The sequence below is a fragment of the Epinephelus moara genome, chromosome 22, assembly GCF_006386435.1.
Source record: "Epinephelus moara isolate mb chromosome 22, YSFRI_EMoa_1.0, whole genome shotgun sequence".
NCBI classification, from domain to species: domain Eukaryota; kingdom Metazoa; phylum Chordata; class Actinopteri; order Perciformes; family Serranidae; genus Epinephelus; species Epinephelus moara.
In genome coordinates, this window is record NC_065527.1 from 34,260,405 (window position 1) to 34,277,056 (window position 16,652).

Below are 16,652 nucleotides of genomic sequence, written 5' to 3' on the forward strand. Positions count from 1 at the left end.
GCTACTGCTACTTCATGGTCTAGCAGCTGCATATTAACAGGCAATACAATAAAACGCTGTTGCGTTTAAGAGGTAACGGCCAAGAGGTAACCTTATTTTGAAGGGCACAGCCCAAATGTAAGTGACAGAGCATGTTAGCCAATCAGAAGCAAGGGAGCGCTGAGAGCCCGCCCACCGATGAAATGAAATATTGAGTGGTAAATTTGTTTTTTGCAATAGGATCAGAAAACAAGAAACTGAGCTGAATTTCATTTTTTCATTTTTTTAGCCAAAAATGAAAAAACGAAAAAACAACTTTCTGGTTTCTGATTCTGTCAGTTATTCCCAGAAAACAAACGGTTAAAAGGTACTTTGGTCGGGGAGGCATGCCAAATAATTTTTCAAGTAGGCCTACTGGGTTTTTTAATTAATTGAAGGTCATGCATTTCCGCCAGTCACTCAGGGAGGCACAAGGAAAAGTATTTGTAGCTTTGGGGAGGGTCAAAATGAAAATAAATAAATAAATTAAATAAAACAAAAAATTAAGTCACACCCCAACCGCCCCCTTCTCTGACAAGTAAAGAACAGTCCCTTATATTTACAAATTACACGGATTCTGATCTGTTCACACAAATAATATTGAGACAACTCTATCTCTATACATATGCTGTTTAGGAAGTACGTTACAAAAACACCAGGACATAACAACACAAAACAAAATATCACAAAATCTGTAAGAGGATGACCACAGAACAAGAGGTAGGAATAGAATTACGGGGTGTCAGTGTGTCATGTGCAGCCAAAGACTGAAGCAGCCACGCTGCGTAGTGGCTATCATTAGCCAGACAATGGTGTTTGGATTGCAGGCACAGCGTGACATTCTAACACTTAAGTATTAAGACTTTTCCGGTAGCAATTCTCCAGTGTCGTAAACTGTTACACCGTGTTGTGCCTGGAGGTTGACAAAAACGGCAGCCGCAGCGACAGGCCGCAAATGGAGCCGGGGACGTCGCGTGAAATTCCGAGCGGCGCGGGGTTCCCTAAACCGACCGGTGTACGGCAGGAGACTCCGGGGGAAGAGGCGAAAGGCGGAGAAGGGAGCATCGGGATTCTGAAAGGAGGAGCGAAAGAAGACACCGCGGTGGTGGTGGAAGCGCAATGCGAGGATGAACAAGAGAAGTACATTAAAACCGAAGAGGGAGAAGATGCCACCGGCAAACACGAGGAGGAATTGGACCCACGAATTCAGGAATGTTGCTAAATGATCTGCATTACCGACCTAGCCAAACAGATGTAGTAACTTACATGTTTTCCCCCTCACAAATCTGCCGTTTTTATATTAGTACATTTAGGCTACAAAGTGAAGCGTAATAAACATAAAAATATCCACGACACTTGTCTGCTCCTATTACAGGCTGGTACGTAGGATGGGTAGCCTCAAGGCTGCATCTGCATATGTCCCCCCACTGAACACTTAAGCATTGCTTATTCCTAGCATCTTTTCAGCCTTTCTGTTCATATTCTGCATTGAATAGATATTATTTCTCTCCTGTGTTTCCAGGAGGAGCTGGAACAGCTCAACCAGGCCAGCGATGAGATCAACAAGCTGGAGCTGCAGCTGGATGTGAGAAAGTTGCTTGTGTACCAGTCAGGATGCTTGGACACTGTTACTTGTACTGCAGACATCACAGCAACAGCTTTTACCCAGTGTCATGACAGGGCTCACTGAACGTGATTTGCCATGTGTTTTCATCTGCATGCTCCCTTCAGGATGCCAGGTCCAGCTACAGGAGGATCCTCACTGATTCTGCCAGGAAGCTCAATGCTCAGGGCTCTCAGCTTGGTGCCTGCATCGAGAAAGCAAGGCCCTACTATGAAGCTCGCAGGCTCGCCAAAGAGGTGCGTTTTTCAGGTGCACACGACTCTGCGGTGTATACACATGTAGTAATATGAGAGATACACTCAGTGAACACATCTTTAGTTCTGCAATAAACGCCACCTTCATTAAGTTTGTAAGGTTTATTTTTGTGTACAAACTCTGATAGAAAATTGTTTTAGTTTGTGCTGCTGTTGAATTGTGTAGTGTTATATTGTGAGATGTTCCTAATATTTAGCCCTGTCAAACTGTATTAGAAACACTTCTCCCTGACCTGCATGGAGCAGCTCAGAGGCTGAGGTAGACTGTATAGCATAGGGGCACTAGATTGGCTTGAAGTTTTGAATTTTGTTAGAGGATTTTATTTTTCAAACTGAGTGTCCTGTATTGGATGATACTATTGGGGGATGTCCACAGCAGTGTTCATATTAGGGCTGCAGCTATCAATTCTCTTAGTAAGTGAGTATTCTATCGATTATTCTGCCAATTATTTGAGTAATTGGATAAGAAATACTGCGTTTTGTCATTAAATTACTTAAGCTTTATTTAAGGGCAATAGTAATATATAAAACAGAAACTAAGAAAACTCGTTAATTGCAAAAACATATGTCTGTAGTGTTGTGACTATCTGTCTATATTAATAAAATGAGGTACATAGTTATCCAGGAGCATTGGTCATGCCGTCTGGTTTATTTTACCTTTCGCTCTGCACACACATACAGTCAAGCTACTTCCTTCTCTAGCTCTATCCGGTTCCTGTCTAGGTGCATTTCAAAATAAAGGTCCTGCCTGTAGCAGTAGTGTTAAACATTACATGCAGTATGCACTTTAACTGCTGTGACAGATCAAAGGATGCATCTGCTGCCTGTAAACTCAGCTGCTTGCTCAGTTGAACATGGTGGAACCCCCTGCACAAAACTATCCAAAGTACGACTCTGTGACTCTCTGAAAAAGAGTATAATTAATTTTTTTTATTGCTATTTATTACTACGCCTTCGTAAATATCATACTTTAAGTTCCTATGACTGGCTAGTTTAGACTGATTCACTGTGGTCAAGGGGTGCCCTACACCTGCTGACCTCAAGGCAAATAATTTGATTATTCGAGTAACCGGAGGAATCGTTTCAGCCCTAGTTTATATGATGCAAAAATATTTGTTGAGTGCATTTTTGTAACGATGAAAATAAGACTAAATTTAAATAAAAAGTAAACTTTGAAAATGAGAACTTTAAAGAAACATTTAGGCAAAAACTAAATGAGACTGTGAAAGATGGATGAATGGACAAATGAACTAATTATTGTTTGATGCAAAGCCTTATTTAACCACCTGCATGCATCTGTGGAATCACACACTGCAGCCTAGCTTCTGAATACAGAGTCCTCTACCATCTAAAAATATCTCTAGGGTAACATTAAGTGCTGTGGTGTGACTGTAACGTTAATATTACTTTTAGTTTGCTGTCTTTCATGTCACTATCAGGAGTGAGTAAGTTACATATTAATGTTAACAGTCAACAATCTTCCTCTAAATGTTAGCAGATCTACCATTACATTATCCACAGTTTTAGTCCTCGTTTGCTAAACCCAGATAATGAACAAGTGAGTGAATCCAGCTTCTGAATGATTCATTGCTGTGCAGTGGAGAGGACAGGTAGCTGTGGTAATGCTAGGTAACGAGGAGTGACACTGAGAGAGGTTCAAACAGTCAGAGTTTGTGATGACTGGAGCAGAGTCAGTTTGTTGTATTACTGTAGAGTAGAGTCACATGAGTACTGTGTGGGAACAAATGCCTTTTCCACTTTCCACTGGTAGAAAAGAACACATCTCTAATAATGTTAACTGTACACAAGATAGCAACAGTTGGAGCCTCAAAATGCTTTGATGAGAGAAATAAAATATAAAAATAAAAATACAAAAAATATAGAAATACAAAGGAAAGAGTGTACAATGCCACTGATGAAAATTAGACTAAAATGGCCGCTGTTTTTGTTGAGTTAAACTAGAATTAAACTAACTAGAACGAATCTAATTTAAACACTTTGAATAACTGGTAATACATTTTCTGTGTGTGGTGTGGAGGGAGCTAAAACTACATTTCACTGTGCAGTCCTGTATTGTAACAACAATACTACTACTACTGATAATAATAATAATAATAATAATAATAATAATAATAATAATAACAATTATAATGATAATAATAATTATAAAATCATTNGCAGTCCTGTATTGTAACAACAGTACTACTACTACTGATAATAATAATAATAATAATAATAATAATAATAATAATAATAATAATAATAATAACAATTATAATGATAATAATAATTATAAAATCATTGAATCTATGAATGAGTAGCAGGTGGTGCTAATTATGCTACTGAAGAAGAAAAGGGAAAAGGGTCACAACAACATTATGTAATTAAAAGAGCGCCAGCCAGGAGAGAATGAGAAGCACGATGGAAATACAGCATTCATGTTTGTTTCATATATTTTATATTTTAGGAAGATCACAGTCTCCTCATTGCTGCACACAGATCTCAATTGTTCTCAAAGACGGTGTTATAACTGTATTATTATTGTGAGTGTTAAAATACCTCAGTAAAAGATACAGAGTATTTTTAATACTTTAATACAGCCTTAATATACACTTGGTAATTGGGCCACATGTGAATTGAAATGAAGATGTGAGCCTGGATTATTATAAAAGTTAGGCGTGGCTGTGTTTACATATCAGCAATGGTCATGTGTGTTTATGTATTGCATTGTCAATACCTGTGTGTTTATATCTGTACTCCCTGTACACATGTGCATGATGTGTTGTATTCCCAGCAGTATGTTACTCCAAACATGTCACCAAGTTCTTTTGGGGAACCCACAAAAAGTGTAGCCACCGTAATCCTCCACTGAGTATAACACACGTCAATTCAACGGCAGTGCTTGGAGTATGGATCCTGAAGCTTAAAGTAGAAATATGACATCCTCAACTCAACTTAACTCAAATTTATGTATAAAGCACATTTAAAAACAACTCTATGGAGGTATTTTTGTGTCTTTTTGTTGCAATCATATAAACCTGTGTTGAGAGCATATTTCTTGAACTGCAATCAAAAATCAAGTTTGTAAGTAAAAATGTATGATCATTTCGCTTATAAATCAGTACTCTTTGCTTGCAAGTTAAAAAGTTTTGCTTGCAGATCAGTCCTCTTTGCTTGTGAATTAAAGTTTTGCTTGCAGATCAGTCCTCTTTGCTTGCGAGTTAAAAACTTTTGCTTGCAGATCAGTCCTCTTTTTCTTGCAAGTTAAAGTTTTGCTTGCAAGTTCAACTGCACTTAATGGGCGGGCCTAAGCTAATGGATGAGAGAAGAGTTTCTATTGGTGGATTAGAAATGGCTCCATACAGAGCGGGCTACACCCACGATTCCCTCTCTCCCACTGGAAACGCTCGACAGTCGGCATTACTGCTACAACCGTCGAATAGTTCTGCCCTGGCTAAACAAAAGCAATATACATGCACCAGTTCAAATAAAACATTCTTGCTATTATTAGACCTAGTCCACACGGACCCGTGTACTTCTGAAACCGTGTATTATGCTATGGATTTGGCTGTTTGGCCACACGCAACTGCACTTTTGGGCCCCTGAAACCGCGTTTCTTTCCAGGGTGAAGTTTTTGGAAGACTCCGGTGCCAGTGGTTGCGTGTAGATAGGATAACCGCAGTATTTTATTACCTGTCTCCATTGTTTGACGTCAGAGCGACGGTAAATAGCTCTTTTCTAAAAGTTTACTAACTACTAAAATCCCACATCCTGTGTTAAATACAATGTATTTTAGCTATATTTACAATGAAGCTTGATTCTGCACTCTGCACTTAGCCCATATGTGAATGTTTACCGTTGCTATGGCAACAAGTGACAGCTGATGTTAGCGTTAGTTAGCTTAGCTCAATCATCCGACAAACAATAACCCATAAAATTATAATTCAACATATTTAAACAAAGTCAACAACAGCTACCAACAGGTACAGTCCTTAAAACCTTAGCTAATGTGTTGTCACAGGTTAGATTGTCAAAATTAAAGTAATAACAGCTTAAATCGCTGAGGAACTACGCTACCATTAGTGACGGTTGCATCCACTCGTATGCAATTACCTTACGTTACAGTTCCCTCAAACAATATCACGAAGCACAATAGAAACTATATAAACAAATTATCTATTAAGGGTACACTACTAAAATCTGAAGGTGCTTAGGTGACATTTACCTACCTGAAAGAATAAATTAAAACAAACAGTGATTTTGCTGGTCTTCAGTAGCTTTACTTTAGGTGTAACTGCCAACTGAAGAACGCAGCGTAAACCAACCGTTTATATACCCAGATTTTTTCTCGTGCCTTTACTCAAATCAGTTATGCTTTAAATTGAATGGGGGGGATCTGTATGGTATCTGTAAAGATACAAAATCGATATCATATGCATAAAATAATGTCACAATTGAGTGGGCAGATACACATAAATACCCTATATGTCACACTAACTTTATTTGTGAGCATGCTATCTGCGACCAACGAAGGAGGCTGCTCCTGTTGCTAGCTACTCCAACTACACTACCACGAAAGCAGCGACGGACCTGCCAATGGAGTTTCTGGATCCGGTCGGGTCGGACCTCCGTTGGTAGGCCCGTCGCTGCTTTCGTGGTCGTGTAGTTGGTCGTTCAGGCGCCTCTGCTGTTGAATTAGGTCACGCTATTTTTGTGGATCGGGTTATTTTTTATTTTCCGCACTTCTCTATTCCAGTATTGACTCTGACTTCTGATTGGTTAAAATGGCCTTTCCTTGATTATTATAAAAGTTAGGCGTGGCTGTGTTTATATATCAGCAATGGTCATGTGTGTTTATGTATTGCATTGTCAATACCTGTGTGTTTATATCTGTACTCCCTGTACACATGTGCATGATGTGTTGTATTCCCAGCAGTATGTTACTCCAAACATGTCACCAAGTTCTTTTGGGGAACCCACAAAAAGTGTAGCCACCGTAATCCTCCACTGAGTATAACACACGTCAATTCAACAGAAGTGCTTTGAGTATGGATCCTGACGCTTAAAGTAGAAATATGACATCCTCAACTCAACTTAACTCAAATCAACGCAACTCAAATTTATGTATAAAGCACATTTAAAAACAACTCTATGGAGGTATTTTTGTGTCTTTTAGTTGACTATTCTGGTATTGACTCTGACTTCTGATTGATTAAAATGGCCTTTCTGTTAGAAGTTACATCGCCACCTACTGCTTTGGCATGTGTATTACATCACTTGGTAGCGGGTTTTGCGGTTTCGTGTGGATATCATATTTTTTTATCACACCACTCGTGTGGACAAAATTTTATGGAAACCGGAGCCCGAAAAACTTTGGTTTCAGAATTTGATTTTCGCCACAGCTCCCGCACTGAATTCCTCGTGAACTACAGAACTCCCATGTTGCAACTCGTACTACCAATGGACAAATACCCAACTTGAATAGATGTTAGTTCCACATATAAAGACAGAGTCAGTCAGCATGTCTGTGTCCAGTGATCAGAAAAGGGACACACCCTTTACATGCAAAAAAAACCAGCAATCAGTCAAGTTGCCAAAATCAAATAAATATGATATGACACCTAACCATCGTATTCCATCTGAAACATATATGATTTTATATTGTCTGATCAGACACTGATGAGCTACTGCATGTTTGGAAGAAGACTCTCCACAATTCGACACAGCATGTAATTATGGACCGGAGGACTTGAAGAGAACTCCAGTAACACTGAGATTTTTTTTTTTCATGGAAGACCTTTAATAGATATAATAACAGTATCAAACTAAAATTATCTGACTTTTAAAAGAAGAAATAACAGAATCTTTCTCTCACAAATTAAAAGAGTTGAATTGATTGGCAATAAAATGCATCACAACTCAGTAAACTTGGGGTTTGCTGATAAGTACAAACAAATGAATACCAAACAGTAAGATCTAATTACTACATAGGTGTTATTCTTGTAATTACATACCACTGAATATCTAGCATTGAAATATTTTATTGTTTTACAAACCATCTGTCTAAATTTATGTGATTTAAATCTTTCCCCTTGTAATTTCAAAGACTTGATTTTTGTATGCATGGGAGTAGGCAGGGGAGTAGCACCCAATTCTGGGCCCTATGCATATGCAGTCTCTGTGGGCCCTCCTCCATTCTGTCTTGATTCATGTCTCTCTCATGCACCTTCTGAGATTTTTTTTAATAGACGAATTCTGCGAGCAATTTGTGTATGCCGCCATCTTGCGGCGGCGCCATTGCTGCGGTGACGTGTCAGTCATCAATTAATTATGCTGTCATTGTGGATTTACTCTCTACGGGAACTGCCCATTGGTCCGACAGCCCATTGGTTCGACATCCCATTGTTCCGACCATATTAAACTCATTGTTCCGAAGTCCGTTCTGAAATCATCATGATGCCCTGTGGTTAAGGCAGGGGCGATTCTAGGATCAGAGGTTTAGGGGTGCTGAGCAAGAGATATAAACTGATACACTGATCCAACTTAAAACATCGTTCTAGATAGATAGACCATTTGATCTTACACTCTTACCTGAACCTGGCTCTTTTTTTTTTTTTTTAAAAACAATCTTATATCCATGATGAGTCTGTCTGTACACACACACACACACACAATGGGCCCTAGGCCTTTTTGGGGGTATTTTTACTGCCTTTACTTTTAAGCTCATATCATAGTCATTATAAAGGCTACATACACATGCTATACCTTGTTTTGTTTTTTCAGGACAATCTGGGCTATCCAGATTTGCCACCATCCCATGTCCTTCTATGTGCCTGTATTTTATATTAATTTTTTATATCAATGAAAAAAACTAATCCATGTGACTAAATTCTTACATTTTTACATGTATCTCACCATAGCAAGTTGGAAGAAGACATATTCTGCCATATATGAAGAGGGGAGACTCTCTGGAATCTGGCAATATAAAAACCATGATGCTGGGACATTCTGTCACTTCACAGCTGTCCAAAACATGTGGTTTGTGCCAGGCGGACATGATTGCCAGTATTTTTTCATTATTGCAAGAAATTCCACTGACTCATTCATATGTCAAAAATGTGTTTTATCTGAAAGAAACATGCAATATTTATATATAAGATCATAGAAAAATAGTCAACCAAGTGCAATGATGTCCTCCAAGATAATATTTGCCACTTTGTTTGCAGTAAAAAAAAATTTGGGTATGGTGACTACGGCCCTGTCAGCATGCATAATTAGGCTGCAGTTGTGTGGGTGCGCAAAGATGAAGTGTGCTGGTCTTGTCATACAAAGTTTGATGGAGTGTCAACTGGACAATATGGAGATATTTGCATCTTGAAAGCTGGTGTACAAATGTGGATAGACAGGGAGAAACACACGCAAGCCTAAGACGTGGTAAGATACAATATTCCTCACTATATGAAGTGACTGATAACAAGATCTGTATAATGGATTTATTATATGTGCTTGCTCAGGCAGCACATATAATAAATTGGAATCGATACAGAGAAGATTAGCATGGCCCTGCGAAAGGATGACACGCAAAATCGTGAAGCGTTTCCACATTTTTCAGGGGCGGCAGTAGCTCAGTCCATAGGGACTTGGGTTGGGAACCGGAGGGTCGCCTGTTCGAGTCCCCGTCCGGACCAAAATATGGAGCGTGGACTGGTAGCTGGAGAGGGGCCAGTTCACCTCCTGGGCACTGCCGAGGTGCCCTTGAGCAAGGCACTGAACCCCCCAACCGCTCGGGGCGCCTCACCAAGAGCAGCCCCCTCACCCTGACATCTCTCCACTTTGTGCATGTATAGGTCCTGTTTGTGCATGTGTGTGTCTTTCGGACCTGTGTTTAGGGGTGCTTCAGCGCCCCCAAAAAATGGGCTAGAAACACCTATGGGTTAAGGTCTGGTTAGGTTTAGGCACAAAAACCACTTGGTTAGGGTCAGGAAAAGATCATGGTGTGGGTTAAAATGAAAAAGAAAGTGACAAACACATAAGCCGTGAGCCTGCTCCGCCTCAAGCCGGTCGCGGCGCACCATACGCCCGCCGCGAGCCGTTCAGCACCGCGGACAGTCGGACTAATGGGATGTCGAACCAATGGGCTGTCGATCCAATGACATGGACCCCTCTCCACAATGATAGCATCATGAATAGCTGGATTGATGATGTTGGACGGTGGCCTCCGGTAACTGATGAAGGTATCTTAAATGAGTACCGATATTAATATAGAAATTAATCATTTGTTTGAGCGATAAGCAGGAAAGATTAGAGTAATAGGGAGATAATAGACTGTATCATTAAACACTGTGTAATATAACGTTAGCATACGTTACGTGTGTCTTTTTTCTGCGGCTTCGCTCCACAATCTGCACATTATTTTTACTTCTGCGGTGGTGTGTCTGCGTCACTCTTCAGTTACACCTCCAAAATGCTAGTCAGTGGTGGAGGACTCTGTTAAGTGCTGTAAAGTTTAGTTGATTCAAAACCCATATTAAACATGGCTTAATAGAGACAATTTCAAACACAAGTACGCAAATCTACGGAAGCAAATCGTGACTGATATTTAAATTAAAATGTATTTGCAGAAATGCTTTTCATTTTAAGAATGTGGCTGCATTATTTGACTCATAAATAAAATTAATCATCAATCATCCTATTTGCATTTTAATTTTCTTCTTCAAGACTGCTCATTCTTTTACTTAATTAAAATGAAAAAGAAAAAGTCATTTGAGATTTAATTTTCAAAATATGCCCCAGCAAATAGATACCAAAATTCAATTTGAAATGTAAAATTTGAAAATTAAAATGCATTTGCAGAAATGCTTTTTCATTTTAAGAATGTGGCTGCATTATTTCACTCAAAAATAAAATGAATAATCAATCAACCTATTTGCATTTGCATTTTTTTCTTCAAGATTGCACATTTTATGCCATAATCAAAAAGAAAACAAAGAAGACATTGCTATTTCATTTTCGTAGTCTGCCCTGCAAAATAGTGCCCATAATTCGAAAATGATTTGGCAATCTGAGCGGCGCAGGAGAGTGACGTCAGTAGCCGCTCTTTTTCAGCTCCGTGCTGACCATGGTGCTACCCATGTAATACGCTAGGGGGCAGTGTGCACATTTGATACATATATCAAATGTGCACACTGCCCCCTAGCGGCAGTGTGCACTCAGGGAGCGCCATGATCCATGATGCATCCATAGATGCATCATGGATCATGGCGCTCCCTGAGATTGTGTTTTCTAAACATCGTAATTTCCCAAAACTGAATAAATACCACACATAGCAACACAAAACTGCTTTGCTAGCTCAATCATGTTGTAACTAAGGTATCTGCTGGAAAAAATCATTTTTTCATGGACTGTTCATTGAGTTATGGAGTTAATACGTCTGCTGACTTGACAGTCATTTAAGCTAGTAGCAGGTGCTGTGTCTCTCAGTCTTGCAGCCAATTTAGATTTGTGTATGTTTATGTGTGTGAATGTGGGTGTGTTTATGGTAGGCACTATGGTTGCTACGGGTTACCTGCACAGCTGTGGGCGTAGGTGGTGTAGTGTAATGTTTACTGAAGTGTGTATACTGTACCTTTTAAGTTGACTTTTAAAGATACGTGTTGAAGCAATGTACTCTGTGCACTGACAAGACACCCACTAGTTTATTATTTCATGTATTCCTATGACACACACACACTCACTGAGCATTTAAGTATTGTGGTGGAGAAGTACCTAGGCATCATTTCTAAAAATAGCATGAGGATGGGCTCAGAAACACTGATGGAAAGTTAGGGGAATTACAGCTTGTCCTGATATGACCCTGGTAAGAGGAGGCGGTCTTAGATTGTCCAGGAAAACATTACGAGTACAAGTAAAGAGGTGGGGTTTAGGATGAAAGGAGAAAAAGTGGAAACTCAGCAGAAATGTGACATCGTTACGATCAGAGCCAAGTGGGAAGGATTAAGAAAGAGACGACTCAGCAGAAAATCTTCACAATAAAAACGAGTGCGCAAACAAAGAAATTTCAGTCTTGCTCCGGAGTTTGAATCATTGAGTTGTGTTGTGCTGATGCCTGCGTGCACAATAAAACTCAGTTGCATCTGATTCTACGTGTCTCCAGTGATTTTTTACCTCTGAGTATTTGTGTTTTTTGATATCTAATAGACAACAACGAAAGTCCGTTTGAGAAGAGCTTTCTGGCCCAGCTCCCGACCATTTGACTTTTGTTTCCACAGTGGTGATCAGTCACATGTAGGTTAGATAGGGGAGTCACAGCTGATCAGTGTCAGGGAATGAGAATCAGGGGAGGCCACACAGTTTTTCACCCGTGTCTGTGTGTGTATCGAGTGAATGGGTTTTCGTTATAATCGTAGTATTTTTGTCCTTTTGCACGAGCTCGTTTTAAGTCTTTTTTACACCCGGCTTTTTGTAGGTGTTTTTAACGTTTTTGTAAGTCAATAAAGTGTTCAGGTGTTTTTAACGTTTTTGTAAGTCAATAAAGTGTTCAAAGCGTACCATGGAGGACCTCGTTTTTACACACCAACATGAGTTAAAAATGGCTTCGGATTCCCTCAACTGGCATTTTTTGTAGTTGGATTGCCGATACACTCAGCTTGAGTTTATACTTTGTAGACATAGTGATTTCCCAAAACTAAATAAAGACCACACAGTCCAGCAACTTTTCTGTGGGGAAACCCTGTGAAATTGACACGTCAAATAATTTTCATACATACAAAGCTGCCTTGATTTGATTCTAACCCATAAAATATGGTTGATCTGCTGCATCGTGAAATTAATAAATTATGCACAGCTAAGATTAACTGATATGATATGGAGTACCTATTGACATCAGTGTGTAATAAGCCTGGAGGCCATAGCTAACAAGCTGCAGTCAACAAAGACCCTTGTAAACTTGTATACGTTTCATAGATATATTTACACTACTATTAATTCAGCATGATCTTGATCATGATAGAAATTAAATTACATCATGCCATCTTGCTGTTCTGCATTAAATTTTTAAGCAAAAAAATATCCATTGATCAAAGGAATTGTTGGACTGTATGTTTATCTATATTATCTATGTATTTATCTAAATATTAGCACAATTTAATATCAATAAATCATTGCATACATAAGTAATCATCTTAAATATTTAGGCTAATATAATTTAGATCTGCCCTGTAAAAGTGTGTGTATAGCGCACTGAATGAGTGTTTTGTGCGAAGATGTTATTCCCACTTGTCATAAGAAAACACACTGCGCTCACTTGTAAGGTCCTCTTCGCACCAAACACTCATTCAGTGCGCTATACACACACTTTTACAGGACAGATCCAAATTATATTAGGCAGCTTTGTATGTATGAAAATTATTTAACGTGTCAATGTCACAGGGTTTCCCCTGGAAAAGTTGCTGGACTGTGTGGTATTTATTCAGTTTTGGGAAATCACGATGTCTACAAAGTATAAGCTATAAGTACAAGTATAAGCTGCTACTAGCTTAAGTGACTGTTAAGTCAGCAGACGTATTAACTCCATAACTCAATGAACAGTCCATGAAAAAATGATTTTTTTCCAGCAGATATCTTAGTTACAACATGATTGAGCTAGCAAAGCAGTTTTGTGTTGCTATGTGTGGTATTTATTCAGTTTTGGGAAAATACGATGTTTAGAAAGCACAATCTCAGGGAGCGCCATGATCTGTGATGCATCCATATATCAAATGTGCACACCGCCCCCTAGCGTATTAGATGGGTAGCACCATAGACATATATACGTAGACGCCGCATTGAGCGCTGAGCCGTACGTCAACGTCGCCGCCATATTGGATGTGGCAAGGCTAATTGTAAACTAATACAAGTAAATGGACTTAATTTCATAAAGCGCCTTTCTACAAATAATTTATGTTGATGCCTCTCGTTTATTCATTCACACACACACACACACACACACACACACTAATATACTTGGGAAACAGTTAGGCACCAAAAACAATGTATTTGATCTTCTCAGATGGCTAAGATAAGATATTTGCTGGGGCATATTTTGAAAATTAAATCTCAAATGACATTTTCTTTTTCATTTTAATTAAGTAAAAGAATGAGCAGTCTTGAAGAAGAAAATTAAAATGCAAATAGGATGATTGATGATTAATGTTATTTATGAATCAAATAATGCAGCCACATTCTTAAAATGAAAAAGCATTTCTGCAAATACATTTTAATTTAAATATTAGTCATGATTTGCTTCCATACAAATCAGCTTCAATAGCAGCATTCACAGACAAACACTTGTCTTCATCTGGACACATTTCCCCCACCAATACAACATGCTAACGTTACTAGCACAAGTCTGTGGCATTTTACATTGTATAAATTAGCCTAGCAGCTGGCGATCTTTTCCTCTTCTCATATAAAACCAGGGACAACAGCAACATGTAACAAAAGTAACAGCACACAATTTGGCTCCATTCCAACTCACAAGGTTCACTGACAAAACAACTGTCTTATACTAAACACGTTTTCCAAGCAAATACAACATGCTAACGTTATTAGCACAAGCCTATGGCATTTTACATTGTATAAATTAACCTAGCAGCTAGCGATCTTTAACTTGTCTCATATAAACCCAGGGACAACAGCAACATTTAACGAAGGTAACGGCACACAATTTGGCTTCATTACAACTCACAACATTCACAGACAAAATAACCGTCACACTAAACACGTTTTCCAAACAAATACAACATGCTAACGTTAGTAGCGCTGGCCTATGGCATTTTACATTGTATACATTAGCCTAGCGACGAGCTGAGATTTCCTCTGTTCATATGAAGCCAGGATAAATTCCGAAGTATAAATCCCTGAAGGATAAGTCACACACAAGACTTAAAATGCTATTCTAGTGGAGGCTTTACTGTCTTCACAATTTATTGTTTCTTATCTGTGAAATACAAGTAATACAAGCTTCGTTTCCACTGAGGGAAATGGTGTCAGTATACAGAAACTGACAGGAGGTCCGTGACACTGAGCATTAGGGTGGGCGAGTTCAACTTTATGTCAACAACAGGGGTGTTTTGAAAACACCCCCATTTTCACAGGTAATTTAGCCTGTCCCTCCCGACACAGGAAATAATGGATTAATCCTGGAAAGCTATTGATGTAGCACTTTCCTCCTTATGAAAGTAACACGGCGATTATTCGACTAATGAAAATTTGGTCGGATGAGAGCATATCGATCAAATAATCGACTAGTCGACCAGGAGACTACAGCCCTAGATACCAGTTGATAACAATATGTTATGCTGCATTTTGTGCATACAAACACTGTAGCAACATGTCCTCAGATAGAAGCTGGACAGGGTTGTGTGTATGACTGCTTTTGTGAGAAACAAAGAAAGACATCAGTGCTAATAAACTGTAAATTACTACAGCTTCCACTACCAGTGATGCAGCCATATTGGATTTTGAGGTCGGGGTTGGTGAGGTTCCTCTGACTTTCTGAGGACATCCGACTGAAGAGGATGTTCAAGTTGAAATTTCCAAACGGGAACTTGGAAAGTCCGACTTTTTATTCTTTTTACTCGGAGACCATCAGAGAAGAATCCTAGTGCGTGCGTCAACTAAACCATTTTGTAACTCTTTTGAGCGAAGTGGTCGCGAAGCGGTCCACAAGCGTAGCAGCAGCACAGGTGTATTCACACCAAAACAATTGGTGGTGGTAGTGCACCGTGTTTGCAAATCTCCAATAAACCCAAAAGACGAAGAAGTGAGTTTGGACCCAAAGCCCAGGTTGGACAGATTTGCGCGCCAGTGGTTATGCCAAGGCTTGGAGAATCAATATTTAGCACTACAAATGGGTAAGTAGTCTTTGTCTGCTTTGTATTACTAGCCTTAGCACAAAGCGTCCATTCGTCTTGGTGTCTGTGGTGGCCAAGAGAGGTCACAACACACGCAACCACAAGTTTTTTTGTTTAATACAGTGACTATAGTGACTCCAAACAAAAGACGAAGTCACTGAGAGGCTAAGTGAGGGAGCATTGCACTGCTGACTCGCCACACAAACGACAAAGCCATTTCCATGTTTTCCGACTGTGTCCGTATTTATTTTCAACAGCGAACAAACAGGCAAAGCAAGGCAAGGCACGGCAAGATGTTCAAATACCCAGTTTTCAGTTAGGTTATGTGGTCAACAAAAAATACGCTCTGCCTACTGTTGGGATTCACAGGACCACAGATGATTTATCATTTGGTAAAATCATCACTGCACATTTAAAGGCTTTTTCCTCTGCATGCTCTTTGTCTTCAAACAAAGAACTAGGTGACACCCATCTCCACAGGAGGTCTCACCTCACACCTCAGTGAGACACAAGTCTCACAGCTTGATTGGACAGAACTTTTACAGTAACATGTGACTCTGTGATGTCACAGGCTTCCTGCAAAGATCTGCTCTCTTCCATCAGATTTCTTTCTCTTCTTGCTCCAGCTGCTGTAGCAGCTGCACCCCTCTTTCCGGCTAGGCCTGGGACAACAGAGGCCCAAACCCCTGCTCCATAGCCCAAACCACTAAAGGGAGGGCAACTGATCACAGACTCTGTTGCAAACACAAGGCCATTGCAACCAGCTTTCCAGCAACAAGGAACTAAGTGAGTTAGCACCCAGCATCTAACTCTGCAAGGACCCCGAGCGACCAGCTTCCTCGGATCAGAACCTTTGGAACAAAG

The 16,652-nt window shown here is 39.6% G+C and overlaps 1 protein-coding gene and 1 non-coding gene across 2 annotated transcripts in view; both read left to right on the plus strand.

Moving 5' to 3' along the window:
- The first annotated feature begins 755 nt into the window (after positions 1-755).
- The window catches only part of sh3bp5lb (SH3-binding domain protein 5-like, b), a 44,457-nt gene continuing 28,560 nt past the window's right edge, over positions 756-16,652 (plus strand). The window contains exons 1-3 of the mRNA XM_050033995.1: positions 756-1,225; positions 1,538-1,603; positions 1,750-1,878. Coding sequence (XP_049889952.1) covers positions 974-1,225; positions 1,538-1,603; positions 1,750-1,878 — 447 coding nt within the window. The 5' untranslated portion in view covers positions 756-973. The remainder of the gene's footprint in view (positions 1,226-1,537; positions 1,604-1,749; positions 1,879-16,652) is intronic.
- On the plus strand, positions 9,399-9,505 carry LOC126384565 (U6 spliceosomal RNA). Its single transcript, XR_007569310.1, has one exon. It is a non-coding gene; the product is annotated as a U6 spliceosomal RNA (small nuclear RNA).